Raw genomic sequence first — 22,316 nt, forward strand, 5'->3', positions numbered from 1 at the left:
GGAATTGCAAGAGTATCTAAAAATGTTGCAGTTTTATTAAAAAGTTTAACATCCTTATTAAGGAAGCTGAGAATTATTGATGTTTAGGTGATCATTCTGTAAGTTCAATGAAAAAATATTGATTGCTTTAAAAGTTTCATTTGTGTTTTCTCTTATTTTTTTCCTTCTTCATATATACTAGTAGGGTATATGCATGACTACCTTTTGGAGTCTGGACTTTTGGTCTAAGAACTTGCTCAGAGACAGGAAAATTTAGCAAGAAAAATTAAGATTTTTAATGCCTTTTCCCTTTCCCATAAACTTAAAAGAAAGTCTACTTTTCACCCACGGAGTAATATGTGCTATCATTTATCTACAGTACTCACCTACATTTGAGCTTGCAGTTGGTTGCTAATCGACTGATCTTGTTATTCATGGATTTTTTTTTTTTTTTTTTTAAGGTTTTGATAACATTGTACTGGCTGGGAAGAAAAGCACAAAGCAACCCATACTATAATGGTCCCCATCTTAATTTGAAAGCATTTGAGAATCTTTTAGGACAAGCCCTGACGAAGGTAAGTGAACTACATCTGTGTGAGATTACTGCTGTAATACAGTATCACTACTTTCCCTTCCTCCTCTCTTCTTCTTCTCCTCCTCTATAACAAATATGGCAACTCTGACTCTCTTTGTCCCACTCTCGATTGGACTGAGTAAAGAGGAATGTTACTCATTTACTGGCTTTATATGCTGCCATCAAGGAGTGAGTTGGATCTAATCCAGAGCAATTTCCAAGGTAGAGAGACTTGCTTACCTTTTAATTCTATGTAATTTGATGACACATGCATTGGTTTCCTTCCTTACACACTTTATGTAGCTTAAGTATTTCTATACTCATTGTAAACTCAACCTGTAGTAGAGAGGTGCTTCCTGGACTGTTAACACGCATGGAATTTACTCAATTTCTTTGTAGTAGTGTGTTCTTATCATAAATGATGGTCTTTAATGCTCACACTTTCATATCCCCACAATTCTACCATGTTGCCTCTGTTTCCTAAAGAGTAGGACATGGTGTTAACTGGAACTTGATATAAGGTTTTTAAGTTAGAATCCTTTGTTTTATATACATTTCTACTCATTCATATTTTGGAATCAATGTGACAGCCTTTTGAATGCTTGAGGACTGTTTGCAGAGAGCCAAGTGCCAGGACTGACTGTAGTTCTGCCAAATCTTCATTTATAAGATCCACATGGGAAAAACGAATTTCTCTGGGTAGGGGTATTTATTCAGGGAAATTTGTAGGACTCTGAAGAGCCCTTTTGTGTAGTCACAATGGTATTTCATCATCTAATTAGTATTCATTGCTTCATGGGTTTCTCTAATGGTTAAATGATACCACACCAGTAAGGCATTTAGCATTAGTCTGTAGCACATCGTAAGGTTGCAATAAATATTAGTTGCTGTGATTGAAAGAAATTTTAGGCCAGGATGAACATGATAACCTTGGCTTGCACCTACCCTGATCTTTAGGGGCCCAGCCACATGTATTATAGCAAGAGATGGGATTATAGAGCCTAGAAGATACAGGTATTCCTGTTCACCACCAAAATGTAAGGAGTCAATAACACTCTATTCAAATTCCTTGAATAAGTTAATTCAGGAAATAGCTGAGATATTAACATGCATACAGATTGTACTAAGTTTTGGGAAAACACTCATGAGAGATTACCTAACCTCATAAAGCACAATTGTCTAAGATAGGTGAGCATATTGGTCACTGCAATGAAGAATAGTGAGACTCTAATGGAGGAATTTCAGGGGGCTTTGAGCACGGGGAAATCCTTGCCTTACAGTTATTTCAGCTAATAACACTTTTGGTGAAAACCTATGTGGGATACTGGGCACAGTGGCTCACGCCTGTAATCCCAGCACTTTGGGAGGCTGAGGCGGGCAGATCACCCGAAGTTGGGAGTTCGAGACCAGCCTGACCAACATGGATAAACCCCATCTCTACTAAAAATACAAAAATAACTGGGTGTGGTGGCGCATGCCTGTAATCCCAGCTACTTGGGAGGCTGAGGCAGGAGAATCGCTTGAACCTGGGAGGCAGAGGTTTCAGTGAGCCAAGCCTGGGCAACAAGAGCAAAACTGTGTCTCAAAAAAAAAAACCAAAAAAAAAAAAAACCAAAAAAAAAAAACAACCCATGTGGGACTTTGGCTTCTGTACTAGGGTTCTCTCTTTATAGCCTTTGGTCCTTTTAATGACAGTCTGACTTAGGTTGAATCATCCTGGTACAGTGTCTATGCCAGGAATGCTTTATCAAAGACTGTTTCCTGTTACCAGTTTCAAAACCAGAGGAGGTAGATGAAGACCTTATGGTTTATAAAACTATGGTTGTGGTTCCATTCCATTATAATAAAGTAGGGGTAGCTGTTAGAGGCATGTGACTATATCATATGTTTTGTATCAGTTCTGTTAAAATCAAAACCAATGTGTTCATCAGGCATTTCCCATTTAACCAGATAACGCTTACAAACTTATATAAAATACCAGTTAAAAAATCATTGGTGGAAGTTGTAGCACCTCAGTCAGTCATCTTAGAAGTTGGAGGTGACTCATTTTAGTTGACTTGTCAGGGTGCCTCCTTAAAAGCCAGGCACCAGGGCCAAAGGTTATTTTATAACTGAAGTGGCTGTCATCAATAACTTTAACATTTATGAGGTCAAACATCTATCTTGAGTGTTGAACTCTGAGGCCTTAACAACTAAGTGTCTAAGAAACCTGACAGATCTAAACACATTTAAAAAAGTCTTTCTGTATTTTGAGAAGCATTTTGGCGGCACCAGCACTAGGCCTGGCTTCCCCATCTGCTTGGAAGTAGCAGGATGTAAGGTAGGCACTAGCATTTTCATGACAGGATGTCAGCTCTAATGGCAGGGTGTCGGCATCTAAAGCACATGAAATCCCCCTGAAATCTGCTAGACCTTTTTAGTGCTCCAAACAGTTGTCAGACAATTGAAACATGAATTGACGGTATTAGATCAAAAGTATGCCTGAGACAGCTGCTAATTATTCACTGCAAACTCTTCAGCTTTTTCATATGTTGAAAATATTTATAATTAAAAATTGAAAGAAGAGTACAACAAATTCCCAGATGTGCACCATCTGGTTCAATTATTACAATTTTCCATACTGGCTTTATCTACATATGTGTTTATCCATCCATCTATGTTTTTACTTAACCATTTTAATATAAACTGCAGGTGTATTTCTCCCCAAATACTCAGTATGCATCTCCTAAGAATATGAATATTCTTCTATATAGCTACAATGTTTATTATATTTAAGAAAACTTAGATATTCCCCATTATCTAATGTTCAGTTGACATTAAAACTTTCATACTTGTCTCCAGCTACTTTTCATAGCACTTTTTATTTTGAATCATGACTTAATCAAGGTTCACATAATATGTTTGATTGTTAGTAATTACTAGGTTCTTTAAATTGTCTCTGTATTAGTAAGCTCATCTGAAAGTAACATTTCTGATTTTTACTATGACAAAATTATCTTCACCGTATAAAACATTGTAGTTACTAGATATTCATTGATTACTATAAGTCAGGACTACACCATGGGCTTTGTAAATTTTACTCACGTCCTAATGTTTAAAGAGCCAGGTTATATTTTGTCACTAACATTCACCGAAGAATGTTAGTTAAAAGTGCTTATCTTGAGTAAGTTCTATATAATTCACAAACCTACAGTTAACATCATTTGTGATGTTTCTGTGTATCCTTTATATGAGCCAATAAAAAATTAATATTTTGGCTGGGCGTGGTAGCTCAAGCCTGTAATCCCAGCACTTTGGGAGGCCGAGACGGGCAGATCACGAGGTCAGGAGATCAAGACCATCCTGGCTAACACGGTAAAACCCCGTCTCTACTAAAAAGTACAGAAAACTAGCCGGGCGAGGTGGCGGGTGCCTGTAGTCCCAGCTACTCGGGAGGCTGAGGCAGGAGAATGGCCAAAACCCAGGAGGCGGAGCTTGCAGTGAGCTGAGATCCGGCCACTGCACTCCAGCCTGGGCGACAGAGCGAGACTCCATCTCAAAAAAAAAAAAAAAAAAAAAAAAAAAAGAAAAAAAGAAAAAATTAATATTTTATTTAGGTCCATAGAAAATAAGTTATATATGTCAGCAAACAAGTATGCTTCCCTTGATTCAACAAGAAGGATAAGCCAGCTGCCAGGACCTTAGAACCAGGTTGTGTAATTAGTGAGAGTACATGAATTCTGTGAAATTTATGCCCACTTGCTCCTTTTTACTTTTCTGGGGGGGAGGGTTAAATAACTTCAGTTGTTAAGGTTTTATGTTATATAAGCCATCACAGATATTTCCTGGAGATATATAATCTTGTTGATTTATCTCCTTTTGGATGACTAAGTTAAGGTTAGTTTTTCTCTTTGCCTCTTTTCACATTTATTGCTGGAGAACTGTAATAACTGAGTTTAGCATTTCAGTGTTACTCTGTGAACTTTCATTAAACTAGTAATTTTCCTTATTTTTGAATAGAACATATGTACTAGTTTATTAAATAATATTGAATATCTCCTTATTGTTACTTTGAATATTGAATACCTCCTTATTGTGTCAGTTGTGGGGAAACAATTATAAATTTATTTTCTGTTTTTCATCAGCTTTTTTCTATGTCCAACAGAAACCTCATTGCCTTACATGTCAAATGAAACCCAATTTAAATTAGGCAAACAAGCAAGTAATAACCGATTGATGATATTTTTTGGAAGTTTATTTAACTTACTATTCTTTAAAAAATGTTTCTTTAGGCACTTGAAGACTCCAGCTTCCTGAAAAGAAGTGGCAGGGACAGTGGCTACGGTGACATCTGGTGTCCTGAACGTGGAGAATTTCTGGCTCCTCCAAGGCACCATAAGAGAGAAGATTCCTTTGAAAGCTTGGACTCTTTGGGCTCGAGGTCATTGACAAGCTGCTCCTCTGATATCACGTTGAGAGGGGGGCGTGAAGGTGTGTTGTGTTTTGGCTGTCAGTTTATTTGTTTGCATATCAAGGGAGAACTGGGAGCAAGAGAGAATAGAAAAATGGAGCAAAAACTAGGCAGAAATTTCACTTAGAAGTGGATTTTCATAGAGACTCAAGTATAACTGGGGGTTTTGTTATTTTTTTCTCCTTCATGATGGTGATAGTTTCATTTTTGAAAAGTTTCATTTCTGGAAAGGACTGGGAGGTGACAGTTAATTGTGACCTGTTTTATCAGTGATAATCTATCCTGGCTCTTCTGTCTCCAGATTCAGGCTTAATTTGTGTTCACGAGTTCTATAAACTGATATATCTAAACATAGAAAGGAATATAAGATTCTGCAAAAAAAAAAAAAAAAAAAAAATTCTCTTCTAGTTTCTGAGTAACTTTCATCCTTGGCTTTTTTCAAAAGATTAAAAAAATTCTCTTAAGCAAAAACAAGAGAGATATTTTTACAATTATTTCTATAGATGAGAAGAAATGACTGCTATCTATCATGATAGAACATTATGTTAAACTTTGTAGACTGAATAATATACCACCACATAACATGCTGGTAGAAATCCTCTCTTGGTCCTTTCAGGGTCAGAGCTAACCTAGGACAGAGCAAGTGTGAAAGGAACATGTTAGAGACATCTTGTTGTGGGAAGGAACCTTCTTTCAAAATCCCAAGCTTATGGTCAGTTCAGTTATTTCAATGCACATCTTATTCCTGTGGCTACTGGGTATAGCATCAGCAATTTCTGACTGCACGTCTCCAGCTATTCAGATTTGACTAGATTGAAATCACAAGTAAAGTTTTTTTGAAATATTTATATGCTTCTACTGACATCAACGTGAAAACATTGAGTTCTGGCTGTGAATTTCTGCTTGATTGTTAGGGACTTTACATTGCTTGTGTATTTGGAATATTACTTTTCTATTTCTAGATATTTTTCCTAGCATATCTATGACAAAAATGTCAAAAATCAGCAAACTTAAAATAATTGTACAGTAAACACACATGTGTTTGTCACCTAATTCCACCATGATATTTTACTATGCATGATTTGGCTTATACCCATCTCTCTCTCCTCTCTCTCTCTCTCTCTTTCTCTTTCCCCCTCCCTCCCTCTTTCTTTCTCTATTATAATTTAATCATCTTATTTTTTGAGGCATTTCAGAATATATTACACTTGTCCTAAATACTTCAGTATGCACATCATTAACTAGAATTTATTATTTGTTTTGCTTCTGAGGTGAAACTTATATAAATACAACATACTGTGAATTTGTTTTCCAAAAAATCAATCAACAATTTATTAAGCATGGTAACAAAAAACCTGAATGCTTTATCTTTTAGAGTAGTGGTTTTTAAAAATAAAAAATGTGAAAGGCTATTTAAGCATTAACCTTTGTAATTACTGCCACATGTATTGGCTGTTTGCTGTCAAGGTGTGACAGATTCATAGCCTAGATGACGATTCCAATACGTTTAAGGAAATGAATCTGAGTATGTGATTCATCTGAGTGGTTAAAGCTGTAAAAGCAGAGGCTGAAATTCTGAACCCGCTGTATTTCTTTGCCCTGACTGAAGAACCTACTCCATGTAATGATGGAATTTATATCTAGCCAAGGAATAAAAGGGGAAAAGATAGAGGGCATGTGGGAATATGCGGGCTTCAGTCAGTTCAGATGCAGTGGCCTGCCCAGTGGTGTGGAATCTAAGGCGTCTTCTCAGATCCTAGTTGGAATAGACACCTGTACATGTAACCAAAAGCAGAGGGCTACTGTCACATTCCTTTCTGATCTTGGAAATGGGGCTGCAGACCGTTTTTGAAGAGTGTGGAAGTGAAGTCTTGGAAATTACAACTAAGCAGGGAAAAAAAGCCTGGGATGGAGGCACCTGGATGATGAAACTCTTTTGTGATCAGCGTGTTAAAATTCTACTGCTACCCTCTAGATTGTAGTCCTAAATTGATGAGCGCTATAATACAGGGTAATATTTTTAGGATAACAGAATTGCAACGTCACATTCTCTAGTTTTACATGAAAACTCATATCAAGAATGATATTTTGGGGGGAAAAATTATCTGCAGGTACTGTACTGGGCTAAAAAAAGACTTTATCTTAAAAAGTAAAATGGTCTCTTTCTGACTTTAAAATTCCTCATGTATAGATTTTGGCAAGAGTAATTGATATACTTACTGGAAATGAGAGATAAATGTCTGATTTTTTAGAAGGTGGTAAAAAGAAAGCACCAGTTTATTGACTACTACCCCTCATGGTCATAGCTGCGTTTACTTTCTCTCTTTTACCAATACTCTACTCTCGTTTTACCGTGTCCCTGTCTCACAGCTGTATGTTAAGCGACTTCCTGTAGACTGTTCTCAGTGTTATTTACTGTAGCTTCCTGCCAGGCAGGAGGGAGGGGAAGACACTGCCTTTAACTCAGGTTAACCCTGCAGGTGCTCTACCTGCTGAGAGCTTGTAGCTGTCAGGCGCTGTGCACAGCCAGGCCCGGAGAGAACCCTGGTGAGAAGCAAGTAACACTTCCAAACCTTTACCAATGCACAAGAGGCGGGAAGAGAAGAAGGGTGGGAAAGAGAGACAACTTGGCTTGGATCTGTAGTGTTGTTCTCTCCCCTTTTCTTCCTTTGTCTTTAAAAGAGTAGATTTATTCTTCTTCTTTTAAGAAAGCAGATTACTATTTGTATCTATCTGACCTTGAGGTGTATCAAAGGGTGTTCTTTTGAATTTGTGTTTAAATGATTTTGAATCATAATACAAGGTTCCCAGTATAATTTCCATGGCCACTCAGAAGAAACTGAGTTCTGTGCTCTCATTTGGGCATAAGACTTGAGATTCCTTTGGAACTTTAGAAGTCATCCAGTCCAACCTCATATTTAATATCTGATTCTGGTTCATCGGATCTATCCAGACCCTTTACAAGCTTGTTGTTGTTGTTTTGCTTCTCTTTCTACATCCTTCCTGATCTCTCCCCTCACATATATATTGTAGATAGCTGCATGCCTTATTTTAGATTACTGAGTTCCCCTAGAATTACTTTTGCATGTTGTTTTAAGTATCTGTGACTCCATTGCTAGATTTTATTTCTATGTATTACATCAACAAATCTTATGGAAAATCATGGAGACAGAGATCGAGAAGAAAAGGGGCTCACTAGTAAAACAGGACGTTTTCTGCTTAGAGCCTACAACAGCAAAAGAATGTACTGCATGTGCCTCCAGTATGCAAAGCAAGTTCCTCCTAATGGATCTTATCACAACTTCGTGACAAATTTCTAAAAATATTCCCTGCAGTTAGCAGTGGCAGCACTGGGTTTCTAAGGGAAAGACAAAGCAGGCGCACTGTGTGGGTTTCAGTTAGGCGAATAATCTGGAGAGTAAAGCAAATTCTTGTGCCTCCTTTATAGGTTTTGAAAGTGACACAGATTTGGAATTTACATTCAAGATGCAAGATTATAATAAAGATGATATGTCGTATCGAAGGATTTCGGCTGTTGAGCCAAAGACTGCGTTACCCTTCAATCGTTTTTTACCCAACAAAAGTAGACAGCCATCCTATGTACCAGCACCTCTGAGGAAGAAAAAGCCGGACAAACATGAGGATAACAGAAGAAGCTGGGCAAGCCCGGTTTATACAGAAGCAGATGGAACATTTTCGAGGTACTGAAATGGGTGTGATTATTGAGTTTCGTATGCGTTTCAAATGTGGTGGGATGTTAAATGTGGTAAAAAGAATGGCTCTTAAATGTGTTTCATAGATCATATATTAAGCTTGACTTGTGAGAATATTTTTCATCCCTCTATTTTTAGTTATACATATCTTGAAGCCATTTCTTCTGTTTTAGAATGTCAGCATGTGATTTGCTAGGTCTTTTTTTAGATGCATGACTTCAGTTTATTGGTATTTTTCAGCTTACCAGATAATTTATATTGTTCATGATGAGCCCTGCCATGTAATGTTTTTCCTTTTTTGATTGATCTTAGTGGACATGAAAAGAATCCTTTAATTTCTCAGCAAATTAGCAGAACAGAGTGTGGTTTTGCAAATCCAGCTTCCTCTCACGGGGAGGCGTACGGTTTTGAAAGTGGTTCGGACTCTGAGGATGAACGAAGGTTTCCTGACATAGTTTTGGATGACTTAGCCAACCGTAGATTCCAAGTGAAAAAGAGGCCCCAGAATTTCATCTCGAAAATCACCTCTCCTAATTCTTGTCCGCAAATACTTTCTCCTGCTGATATGTTCGCCATGGGGCTGTATGGACTGACGAGGTCAGAAATACTTGTCCTGGATCCGGCTGTCTATCATGCTGCTGATTTTAATTCAGAAAGTAACATCCCAAATTGTTTGTTATGTGCCTCTTTCTTTTAACACAGCTTCTAATGAAGTATCTTTGGCCCATGTGTATCTAGCTATCCTTGAATTAAAATGAGATGCTGTTATAGTAAATTTGTCCTAGGAGTTGTGGTGGTGATGAGAATGGGAACTAATTTGCTTTGTTCACAGTGGTGTAAACTTTGTGAACCAGAAAGCATGCTGTTTGTGTGCTGTGTCACAAATGCTCATACAGTGTCTTAACCAGTTGGATGTTTTGAACAGTAATCAGAGGAGGATTTGGGGCACCAATGTGGAGAACTGGCCAACTGTACAAGGAACTTCAAAGTCCTCTTGTTATTTGGAAGAGGAAAAAGCAAAGACAAGAAGCATACCCAACATTGTAAAGGATGATCTTTATGTGCGCAAGCTCACTCCAGTCATGCCAAACCCAGGGAATGCTTTTGATCAGTTTCTTCCCAAATGTTGGACCCCGGAAGATGTGAACTGGAAAAGAATAAAAAGGGAAACTTATAAGCCATGGTATAAAGAATTTCAGGGATTCAGGTTTGTCATTGTGCATGTTTCTATTACACCATTGTACATTCAGTACCCCAGCTGGGGTTCTGTGTGCATGTTTTTTTATAATAATAATAAGAGAGAGAGAGAAAGTCTAATTAGTTCTCTAGTGTCTACAGAACCTATATAATGGAAATGAATTTCTGTTTAAATTTAAACCTGAGGATCTAGATCTTAAAAAGCCCTGTTCCATACATAGTCGTCGCACGGCATTATTTTTAGTAGTTCTGTTTTTCTCCAATTCTTTGTCTCATTCCCTCCTCCCTTCTTTTCTCCTTGTCACTCACAGTAGAAGGAATTCAGATTCTGAGGATGAGGACTCAGGTTCTGCCAGAAGCGCCACCGTTTTTAGTAGAGCACAAAAAGCAGAGCGTAGGCTAGACGGCAGCTGCCAAAGACCTTCACTCTTGCTGGAATTAGCTACCAAACGGGCTGTAAAATCACCGGACTCCCATGCAGCCAGGAGAAGCAGTAGTGCTTCGGATGAGCCCAGGTGCCCCTGTCTGCATGAGCCTGCCTGCTGGGGGTCTGGCCTCAGACATCCCTCTGCCCGCTTCTGCTGCTCCATTAACCTGGGACCTGATTGCATTGAATCAGGAAACCTGACTCATTTAGTGGACTTAGTACAAAAGCATAATGTATAACATGCTGCTTTCTGTGCAACTACATCAGCTTGGAAGTCTGTAGGATTCAACGTTCTTCTTTAGCACAATAATGTGTGAGACAGGATATATTTACATGTGGCAGTTCTTTTGAAAAGCCAGTTCAAAAAGGCTTGTTAGAAAGTTTACCTAATTTTATAGTTTTGCTGTGTGTGGAGATGTGGAACAAGGAAATAAGTTTCAGGTAGAGACAGGGAAGGGCAAGTCTAGGGAAAATGCCAAGGAAAGATTCCTTGAGCTCTTTTATAAAACTTCAGAGCAATTCATTTTCCCTTTTTCCGGCTGATTACATATACGTATTGCATAAAGTGCATGATGCCCAACTTGTGAAACTTTCAAAGATTATTCCTTCTTCTTCAGGGGGCACTTAGACCACGGTGGCAAATGGAAGGAGGGGTACCAGGGGCCAAACACAGTGGCTTATGTCTGGAATCCCAGCACTTTGGGAGACCGGGGCAGGTGGATCACTTGAGGTCGGGAGTTTGAGACCAGCTTAGTTAAAATGGTGAAACCTTGTCTGTACTAAAAATACAAAAATTAACTGGGCATGGTAGGGGGCACCTGTAATCCCAGCTCCTCGGAAGGCTGAGGGAAATGAATTGCATGAACCCAGGAGGCAGAGGTTGCAGTGAGCTGAGATTGCGCAACTGCACTCAGCCTGGGGGACAGAGCAAAACTCTATCTGAAAAAAAAAGAAAAAAGAAAAGAAAAGAAAAGAAAAAAGGGTACCAGGGAGTGGCTTTTCTGTGTGCCTGGGAGGGGTACTTAGTCTATACTCCAGCCCCATCCATGGCCTCTATGGTGCCCAGCTTTCCTGAGAAGTATGCTCTGCTCTTATTTCTTTAGAGAGTATCCAGGAAAGTCATGGGTGTTGGATTAAATGCTAGTCTATTCCTAGCAAGAGTCCCGCGATGGTCCTCTAAAATAATTTATCCTCAGTAACTGGCTAGTTGGTCTGCTAATTACCTTTGGCTAGTCGATCTGCTAATTACCTTTTCTCCCCAAACTTAATAAGATTCTCTTTCCTTTTTCCTCTCTGTGCATCAGTCAGTTTTTACTGCTTCAGGCCCTCCAAACATACTCTGATGACATCTTGTCTTCTGAAACACATACCAAAATTGATCCCACTTCTGGCCCAAGGCTCATAACCCGCAGGAAGAATCTCTCTTATGCACCAGGCTATAGAAGAGATGACCTGGAGATGGCGGCCCTGGATCCTGACTTAGAGAATGATGATTTCTTTGTCAGAAAGACTGGGGCTTTCCATGCAAATCCATATGTTCTCCGAGCTTTTGAAGACTTTAGAAAGTTCTCTGAGCAAGATGATTCTGTAGAACGAGATATAATTTTACAGTGTAGAGAAGGTGAACTTGTACTTCCGGATTTGGAAAAAGATGATATGATTGTTCGCCGAATTCCAGCACAGAAGAAAGAAGTACCGCTGTCCGGGGCTCCAGATAGATACCACCCAGTCCCTTTCCCCGAACCCTGGACTCTTCCTCCAGAAATTCAAGCAAAATTTCTCTGTGTACTTGAAAGGACATGCCCATCCAAAGAAAAAAGTAATAGCTGTAGAATATTAGTTCCTTCATATCGGCAGAAGAAAGATGACATGCTGACACGTAAGATTCAGTCCTGGAAACTGGGAACCGCCGTGCCTCCCGTCAGTTTCACCCCTGGCCCCTGCAGTGAGGCCGACTTGCAGAGATGGGAGGCCATCCGGGAGGCCAGCAGACTTAGGCACAAGAAAAGGCTGATGGTGGAGAGGTCAGAGTGTGCTTCTGCAAGGATTTTGCTTGTGATGGATGATCTTGTGTAACTTTTCTCATGCAAGAAAGCAGCTCATCATGTTGCTCCACTCTGCATGTCGCGTGCCATTTTGAAGCATCCCGTAAAACTTAATTTGCTTTGAAAAACGCTCATTTTGTAGAAAAAGTGCAATTCCATATTTGCATATCTCTAAATAACTTATTTAGGCCTGTTTAAGACTGCATATACATAAACCTTGCCTTTGACTTAAGCAGTACTGTGGTACTATTCACCAATATGAAGTTTCATAAAAATGTTTTCCAACTTATATTTCTGGACTTCTCATGTTCAGGCATTTCTGTAACAGTCTGGTGATAGTTTGGTTTTATGTCTTGCTCACATTTTAGAGTGTCTGATTTTTTTGGGTGGTAAAATTTTCCCTGAAAATATGGCATTGCAAATTTCATTTAACTTAAATTTTTTTTTTGGCCTAGGTTTCTTGGACTATAATTTGTAACTTATTTTTATTTATAAAGTTCAGTGTAAACATTGATGTTAAAATGCATGAATGGTATTTGTTGTCTGCTGAATTTTGTGTGTATGTAATCATGGCCATTTTGATAGTTCGTATTATGCAACTTGCCTTTTTGATGAATGTTCAGTTTGTGGAACTTAGGGATGGACAAATCTGATTAGGTTGAATAAAATTAGAGGATCCAAATCTAACTTAACAGTTCCTGACAATGGGAAGGCTTTTCTTATGGATTTGTTAGCTCAGAGTAAATTGAGGAAATTCTTCATATTGCTTAATCTGAATTTCCTGAGATAGGAAATTGATGAGAACTTGAGACATGATCAAGAATGTGATGGAAGAAGTGACCTTTTGAGATTTGTCCGTTTCCAATTAGATTCTTAAGTGAAAGACATTGAATGTTTAGAAACTAATATGACTGGGAAAAATGACTTTTTAATTTTTGGTTTTCTGGTTTCTTAGACTCTTTCAAAAGATTTATGGTGAGAATGGGTAAGTTATGTGGTTCACAGTAAAAAATCTGTGCCTATTGTTTGTTCTTTGTATAATTTACTGTATTTCTGGCATGGCATGTCACTAAATGGGGATGTTGTGTGCTGTGCATGAGATTTTTTAAATGGGAAATGTTTGTTTTGCAACCTAATGGCAATATTTCTGTGTCTTGGTGCCCAGTGCATGACAAAATTGTTTTATTAAAAATTTAAACTTTAGCTCCATCCCTTCATTTTTCCTTTTTAAAAATTTAGTGAGTTGATTAAAAGTAACAAAAGCACTTGCCTAAGTTTAGGTATATATATTTTGGTATTTGGTTGCTACATGGATTAAAATTCTGATTTACGGATGCTAAAGCCCAAGTTACTACATTTTAGAAAATCAGCGATGGAAAAAGAATATTAGTATTTACTTCGAGTTTAGAATACACCCAGTTGACATTATCCATATAATCGGCCCACTGGGAACTTCATTAGTAGGGATGCGTTAATCCTCCCTAGGTGGTATTTGGAAGTATTATATTTTCAAGATTCCTGATTAGGAAAAAAAGGTATAATATGGTTATGTTTATGGTGCAAAATTGGCCTTCAAAAACTGCAAAAATCTTCTTAATTTCTAATGTCATTGTCGCAAAAACTACATATTTTTTTTTTTTGAGACGGAGTCTTGCTCTGTTGCCTGGGCTGGAGTGCAGTGGCGCAATCTTGGCTCATGGCAACTTTCACCTCCCAGGTTCAAGCAATTCTCCTGTCTCAGCCTCCCAAGTAGCTGGGACTACAGTTGCATGCTACCACACTCTGCTAATTTTTGTATTTTTAGTAGAGACGGGGTTTCACCAGGTTGGTCAGGCTGGTCTCAAATTCCTGACCTCAGGTGATCCATCCACCTCAGCCTCCCAAAGTGCTGGGATTACAGGCAAAATCTACATTTATAGTAAATCATTTATTCATTCTTAGTACAAAATCACAAGGTGGCTGTATCTTAATATTTTCCACCAAACTTTCTGTAACTTTGTGTATCTAAGGGCCAATAGTGTTTGAGCAAGAGGAAGAGAGTTAAAGGATGAAAATGTTTTAATCTGCTCAGGCCTTAGTAGCTAAGTGTCTTCCCTTACAAGGATTTACTTCATCTATAAGAATCTCTAGTTTTGATAGCTTTTTATAATTTTGATAATTCAGAAATGTTGGAAGCTACTAAACATAAAGCAATGTAACCATTCTAGATGCCAAAGGTGTAACTGAGCCATAGGCAACAAATTGCAAGTACTTGTTAGCCACTGATTTTAAAAACCAGGGTCCCTGCATGCTTTCTGTGTGCCATGCAAAGGCACATTATCCCCTTTCCAGCTCATCTGCATGAAGCTTAAGCATTTGCTACTTTCAAGTCATAGGAAAGCTGTTTTAACTTGATTAAAAATCTCTTTGCAGCTTTAAGCATGTTGAATTGTAACTTTCAGAAAAATTTTCATTTGTAAATTAAATATAACTTTATAATGTAAGCAGCTCTCAGAAATAGTTGCTTTTCTTAAAGGGAATACAAGTACCCAGAGTACAAGTATGTGTTGGGAATGCCAACATGTACAACCATTTCAGTGGCTGGATGTGTTCCCCATAGTGAGGGGTAAATTATATGACTGAGTTAGAAAAGAAGACAGAAACCTAAAACCAAAACTTGAAAAGCTAAAGATTTTTCTGGATTAGAACTAACAGCAGCAAATGTTTTCTATCCCAAGATAGTTGTTCGGATAGTACAATATTTGTTTTAAAGGCTGTTCTGCATGCAGTTCAATGCCAAGGTAACTACACAAATAAAGCAAGATTGTCTGTAAATTGAGACTGAATAATGCACGATGTGTCAAACAATGGAAAGTATTATTATATGAATGTGTCCTCAGAAAACTCAAGTGTGTTTTGGACCACTTGAAGTCAATTAAGTCAAATCTATAACAAAGGATTTTTCTGTATAGTCTGTCAGTTACCAGGGCTTTTTTTTTTTTTTTTTTTTTTTTTTTTTAAAGAGATGGAGTCTTGCTATGTTGCCCAGGCTGGTAGGCTGGTCTTGAGCTCTTGGGTCTAAGCATTCCTCCTGCCTTGGCCTCCCAAAATGTTAGGATTACAGATGTGAACCATCAGGCCTGGCCTACCGGTACTTTTCTAAAGTAGATCTGCTGCAGTGAAAAGAAAATAGAAATTTAAATTGGATTAAGTGTAGGCTTTTTAATCTAGAACCTGTTTCATGTTTATGCTGGGTGATATCTCTCTGAACATAATGTTTGTTGTCAAGCTTGGCATAGTTACCTGGAAAACCATTATTGCTCAACATGCTGTCATTGAAAAATAACTGCCTATAACATGAATGCTTTCTTTTTTGTGAGGACTGGGTTAAAGAGAAATGTGCAGTATCTTTTGAAGTCTGAGACTGTTAATTTCTGGCTTGCTTTTTATTTGGCATTTAACACCTGTCAGTTTGCTTGTTTGTTTTTAAGACGCTTTGTGTGTGGTAGTCATTTCTTCTATGCACTTTCATCTTGCATGGATTTATGTCTGTATGGTTTCATGAAACTTGAAAATTTGGTCATGTGTTTTGGCAGAAGCAATTTATGACAAAATTTGTTGTACGAATATGTAGAAATAATCTTGTATGTGATTGAGCTGTTGAATCTGTTGCCAGTGTTAATAGGAAATGAACACTGATTTCACATGAAGTTGTAATAAAAGACAATTAAGTCACCCACATTTCACTTATGGGTTTGGCCAAAAGATTCTGTAGAATTATAAAGGCTTATGACACCAAAAAAGAAAGAGAAAAAAAGCCAATGTCAGTTATTTCTAGAGATTTCCCTCCACCCCCAGGAGACATTTGGCAATGTCTGGAGGCATTTTTTATTGTCCCATTGGGTGGGTGGGAGTGTGTGCGCTACTGGCAACTAGTGCCTTCGTAGCCAGAGATGCTGCTAAATGTCCTACAGTACACAGGAGTGCCTATAACAAATAGTTTTCTTGCCCCAAAATGTCAGCAGTGGTGCTACTGAGGAACCCTCACTGAGAGTATATATCTGTAAATGAAAAATCTTCATCACATTGACTTTTTATTCTAGTGTATGGTAATTCCAAAGCCTCTTGCCCAAGTTTTAGCATTGATTGCTCTTCAGAGAATTCCTGTAGTACCTAATGGAAATACACTCAGAGGTACATAAATCAGTATATTCCTATCTCCCTCCAAAAGTTGGGGAACCTTAACCCTAGTATCATGGAATTTCTGTTTGCTGTATAAGTCTATCCATGCTTTTATATTTGAGAAAATTTGCCATGTTCTGCTCCTTTTTGATCCATTACTCCTTAGATTTTCACCTGTAACGTTCCTGAAAGTGAGTTCTAAAAGGAAACGCCTTAAAACTAGCCAAAAAGTACCAGGAGCATAGTAGGCAACCTGCATCGTGGGAGAAGAGAGTGAGACTTTAGCAACCTTGTTTATGATTGACAACTCCTTCCTTAAACTTCCTCTTTTTCCTTCTAAATGCTATTTTTAAAAAATTCTGTTCAACAGAAAGGCAAGATGCTAGATCTGTATTTTTTGGAAAAACTCCAGTTGCATTTCTAAATTGGAGCCTTTCCAAATAAGGAAATACAAATGAAGCAGGACTTGTAAGAGACATATGATGTGATTTGCCAGTTAATCATCCTTCATTCAACACAACGTACTAGAGCCGCGCAATCCTTCATAGTTTTCCCAAACAATTTTCCTGATGCTATCTCTGGTACTTATCTCAAATCTGTGAGGCCAACAGATAGGGATGTGGAGATAGAGAAACAAATATTGCAGCTTTCCCAAGGACATGTGGCTTGTGAGTGGTAGAACCGGACTAGGGCTTTGCCTCTGAGATAATTCACGTAGACTGCTTGGCGAGGTTGCTGGCACACACAGTAAGCCCTCAGAAGCTGAATATTATGCCATTAATGCTGATAAGGGAAGGAAGAATTCTTTGTGATCTGGCCTGAGAGACTCCTTCCTCTACTACAAAAGTTCTGGATTTTATCACTGTGGTCTGGGGTGACCTCTCGGATTTGAAGCAGCTTGGAGAGTTATCTTTTGGGAGATCCCAAACAATCATGTTCGTTTTAATGAGAATTAGTATATGCCCCAGAAGGTTTTAAAAATGCAACCCACACAGTCAAATCCAGTTCTCATAACAATCCCTTCCTCACTTAGCAGGTGAGAAATGGGAGCTCGGAAGCGAACTGATGTGTGTTAGGGTGGGGTGAAAACTGGCACCACGGCTGGGCCTGCAGCCCTCCCCTCCTGGCTCGTTGCGGTGCCTGGCTCCAGCTGCTATACAATGTGTGCAGGCTCAATGTGGGTAACTGTTTTTTACCCTAGGGAGTGAACCGTGCTCACATTCCTGCCTTACACGGGGACTTGTCTACTCCAGAGTGTATTTGGTTCACTTTGTTCACATTAAGGACTGCCTGTGTGCCAGGCTCTGCTCCGTGTTGGGGACACCCAGGAGAAGAATGCAACCTCTGCCCTTGAGAAGCACATTTCACGGGAAGACACCTTAGCATTGCCTGGTGTAGAAGGATTAGGGCCAAAGGAGGGCAACCCTGGGAGCTGCTGGGCCTTCTAGCCTTCCTCCCATCAAAAGATTATTAAACTATTAGCATCCCTTTTTTTGTTGTTTGTTCTGGAGTTTGTGTAATCTCGTGTGTTGAGTGTCTAGATACCCCTCATGCCTGGTTCTTGAAAAATTTTTCCTGCCTCCTCTTAGTGAGTCTGTCATAGTATTAGTTCAAATAGCCTCATTCTTCACAGTGTGACTTACGTGAATTTATATTCTCAAATTCACACAAATCAATTTTATAAGTAGTCATACCTAGTTAGATATATTACATTAATAGATCCATCTATATTCATATATGTCCTCATATATTCTCTCGATATAATTTATTCCTTAATAGTCCTTAATAAATCCTGTAGAACTTTCTTCATAGAACTGTGGATAGCCATAATAATCTTACAAAAAGAATTAGAAACATTTTAAGTATAGTAAATTTTACTTGATTAAATGTTAGAAAACCTACCTTATTCTTACCACAGACATTGAATGAGTATATCCTGCATGCCTTGTGCTGCTAATAAGTTTTCCTCCTAAGCAACACACGACTTGTGAGGAAGAGAATCCAAGCATGCACGTGCACACACAGACACACATGCACTGTAACAGACATAAGGCTGAGGGTTCAGTACCATGATAAAGTTGTAGCTGAGGCAGTAGAGGGGTTGAGAGAAGGGACAGAGCAGCTTTGATATGGATGAGCTGGGAAGACTTCATCAAAGTGCTGAATATTATCTAGATCATTAATTTAACACATTTATCAAGCACCTACTGCAGGCTGGGCTCCCCTTCAGGTACAGGTGATATACCAGCAAGCAAATCAGAAAATTCCTGCTTTATAATCTTACAGGGCAAGGCAGTGATATGTAAATAAATGTACATGATGGCGAGACATGATATGAAGGAGAAAGGACTAGGGACAGGATGGGTCAGGGGAGAGGGGCATTTATTGTTTCTGGTAAGGTGGTCAGAGAAGGAAACACAGAGGGCACATTTAAGCAGATGCCTGGAAGTGAGAGAGGAGCTATGTGGATATCTGGGTGAAGAGCATTCCAGGCAGATTGAGGAGCAAGGGGAAAAGCAGGAGGTGTGAGCAGGGCAGGGAGGCCAGTTGGCTGGAGCAGAGAGAGTGGGGGCTGGTGCCGATGAGCACAGAGAGGTAGTAGGAACCAGGGATGGCAGACCTCTTAGGTTTTGGAAGAACCTGTCTTTAATTTAACTCTAATGAAATGGGAAGAAAGTAGTGGGTGCTGAGTAGAGGTGTACTGTGATCTGAGTGCAGTCTGAAAGGACCTGTCTGGCTGCTGTTGGGTAGGAAGGGGTGGAAGCAAGGAGGCTGTTGTAATCCAGGTAGGTGATGTGATGTGATTATTATAATAATTGTAATAATCTGGGTAGGAGATGATGTGATAATTGTTATAATCCAGGTAGCAGATGTGATTATTGTAATAATTGTAATCATCCAGGTAGGAGTCACTTGGATCAGGGTGTAATGGTGGAGGTGGTAAGAAGTGATTGTGTTCTAGATACATTTAGAAGGCAGAGGGACAGGATTTACTGATGGGACCAGTTACGGTATATGAGAGAAAGAGAGGAATCTGGGATGACTCCAAGATGTGTGCCCTAATGTTGGGAAGGATAGAGGTGACCTTTACTGATACAAGGAGAGTGAGAGCTGAGCAGGTCGTGAAGGGGACAATCAGGTTTTTTCTGTGACAAACCTGAGGCCTATTAGACTTCCAAGTGGAGAATGAATAGGAAGTTGGAAATACCTGTCCGGGAGTCCTGAGGTATGAATGGCAATTAAGAAGTTAGGTATACTGGTAAAGGGCTTTTGAATCAGAGGAAATAGTTTAGGAAAGATGTTTGTTGAAACTGGAGTTTGGGTATTAATTCAAGAAGCCATTTTGGAAGTCTAGGTGAGTTGACTGTACTCTGATCTAGGGTGTTGGCAATAGAGATGGAAAGAAAGAGACACTGAATGAAAGGACTTGATAACTAATGGAAAGTGGGGAGAAGGGAGAAACAAAGGTGCAAAGTGGTTCTTAGGTTTCAGATGTGGATGACTGGAGGGCAGGTGGCAACATTAGTAACCACAAGAGGAAAAGCAGGTTTGGGGACAAGACTGAGTTTGGTCACATCAACAATAACCATGCATTTAGTGAGTTACAGTTTACAAAATCCCTTCTAGATATTATTTTAATCAGTCCTTTGCCAATTGAAGAAGTGCCTAGGGGATATCCATGCAGAAATATTTATTCAAGAAGCAATTGGAAATGAGTCAAAGGAAGGACTGGTTCCTTAATTATGGAATTGGGAATCATTTAGAAATAATAATTCCATGAGCTAGCTAAGCTAGGAATTCCTGAACAGCTAGGAGCAAACATGCTTTAAAAGAAATAATGATGGCACCATCTTGGAAGGCAAAATTTAGATGCCCAGGCAGGGAGTGTACAGTTACTTAAATAAAGTCAGGAGTGCAGTATAAAAGATCAGTGGGAAAGAGCTTCAAAGGCTCTTTCTCGCATTCCTACTTGCTCCTCAGTATTTAGATCTGACCTCTCCCTTTTCTTGAGACTACCCTCAATCTCTCTTTCCCCTCTGGTATAGTTTACTCGGCTCTTGGTTATGTGCATGTAGAGAGCACACGTGTACCTGTGTCCAACACGCCACTCTGTTCATTGGTTTCTATTGTGGATTGAGCTCTTCCAAAGCTTAACCTCAGTCCATCCTTGTGTTACAAGTTGAATGCATGCAAGTTGCCCTAATAGAAGAAGAGGGTTATGGAGGTAGTTATAAAGGACTATTAGAAACTATCTGTGGTGCTTTGAGAACAAGTCTAGTGCACTGGTAGGGCAGATCTTACAGAATCTTTTAGAATCAGCAGCACATTTATTCATGGTATTGAACTTGAGGAGAAAAATATCAGGTAAACTTTAAATTATTAATGAGTGCCCAGAAAAGGCAGCCAAACCTCAACAGATTATCTTTGAAGGAGATAGAAAATAAAGAGAGTGACTGTTTTTTTCCTAAAATAATCCTTTTATGCATTGACCTCTTTAAATATGAACCTTGGGGAGTTTTTTCGAGACTTGTATAGGGCTAATCTAGCCATTTTGTGAAAAAATTCACACTCGAGTGCTAGGCTCTTGTTTCTGAGTTTTGGAAAAACACCATTTATCTCTGTAGCGCTACTTCTGTGACACTATCACTGAAGTGTCTAGGTAGAAATTTAGGTGGAATTTCCAAATATAAGTCCAACCTCAGTTTAACCCCTAAGTCTGGTCATGTGAACTTCTGTGGTAACCATGAGTCTTTTTGTTGTAGGAGTAAGTCCATGAGCGATGTCAGCGCAGAGGATGTTCAAAACTTGCGTCAGCTGCGTTACGAGGAGATGCAGAAAATAAAATCACAATTAAAAGAACAAGATCAGAAATGGCAGGATGTGAGTATTTTGGGGGTAGCGGGAGGGAGAGTGTATTTGTTTGACTTTTCTTTGCTTCTCTTAAAGTCTATGTACCCAAGACCATTTCCTTGCTATTACAGAATTTAGTTCTGTATAAAATGTGACCAACTTCCTTTACAAAGATTTTTAAACCTTTTTTTTCCTATTATTGTTGCATATTTTAAAGGCCATTGTGAAAAATATACCTGAATGTTTATTTTCTAATATTCTCTGAGTTCTCAAAAATGTGAGTTGCTTCCTTGCAGTATGGTGAACTTATTTACTTGTTTTGGTGGTTGAATTTGGGATATGCACATTAACTATACTTCTGATGGGAAAGACCTGGCCAAAGTTTAGGGAGAGAAGAGGAACAGGGTTCTGGCAGAGACCTTGGCATCAGGAAGGAAAGATGAAAAGGGTTAGTAATTAAGAGTTAATTAGGGAGATTTGGGGAGAAATAAGTAATATAACTCAGAGCAATATTTTGGCTGAAGAAGTCAGTAATATGAATCAAAATGAAATGTTTTTTGCAGAGTTGACATATATCCAGGTGTTTATATAGATATAGACTTACTCTTTAGTTTTGATCCTGAAGAAAAAAAGCTTGACCATTTTTTTGAATAGAGTAATTGTGATAAACTGAAGAAATGCAAAGAAATACGGTAGACAAACTATCAGAGCAAACCCAAAGAAATTTGAGGACAACTTTATGGTGAGAGTTGAGCAATAGCATGAACAAAGGAGTCAAAGTAAATCTTAATTTTCAAAGGAATTAATAGTCTCTGAAATGAAGAAACCTCTGCCCTGGCTACCTTTCTAAATTCTGATGCCTCTTTTAATTGGGAACTCAATTTAATTGTCAAGAAACAGTAATTCAATATCACTTTGC

The 22,316-nt window shown here is 38.8% G+C and overlaps 1 protein-coding gene across 8 annotated transcripts in view; it reads left to right on the forward strand.

Annotated features, from left to right (window-relative positions):
• LMO7 (LIM domain 7) overlaps positions 1–22,316 on the forward strand; it is a 217,731-nt gene that overhangs the window by 154,295 nt on the left and 41,120 nt on the right. For 4 of the 8 annotated variants that reach the window (XM_050766419.1, XM_050766420.1, XM_050766422.1 and 1 more), the window contains 9 exons: positions 441–554; positions 4,825–5,023; positions 8,452–8,704; positions 9,029–9,313; positions 9,642–9,923; positions 10,225–10,428; positions 11,645–12,364; positions 13,341–13,370; positions 21,310–21,427. In XM_050766419.1, coding sequence (XP_050622376.1) covers positions 441–554; positions 4,825–5,023; positions 8,452–8,704; positions 9,029–9,313; positions 9,642–9,923; positions 10,225–10,428; positions 11,645–12,364; positions 13,341–13,370; positions 21,310–21,427 — 2,205 coding nt within the window. The remainder of the gene's footprint in view (positions 1–440; positions 555–4,824; positions 5,024–8,451; positions 8,705–9,028; positions 9,314–9,641; positions 9,924–10,224; positions 10,429–11,644; positions 12,365–13,340; positions 13,371–21,309; positions 21,428–22,316) is intronic. The other 4 variants (XM_050766421.1, XM_050766424.1, XM_050766426.1 and 1 more) reach the window with 3 other exon arrangements.

This window comes from Macaca thibetana, chromosome 17 (genome assembly GCF_024542745.1).
Source record: "Macaca thibetana thibetana isolate TM-01 chromosome 17, ASM2454274v1, whole genome shotgun sequence".
In the NCBI taxonomy this organism is placed as follows: domain Eukaryota; kingdom Metazoa; phylum Chordata; class Mammalia; order Primates; family Cercopithecidae; genus Macaca; species Macaca thibetana.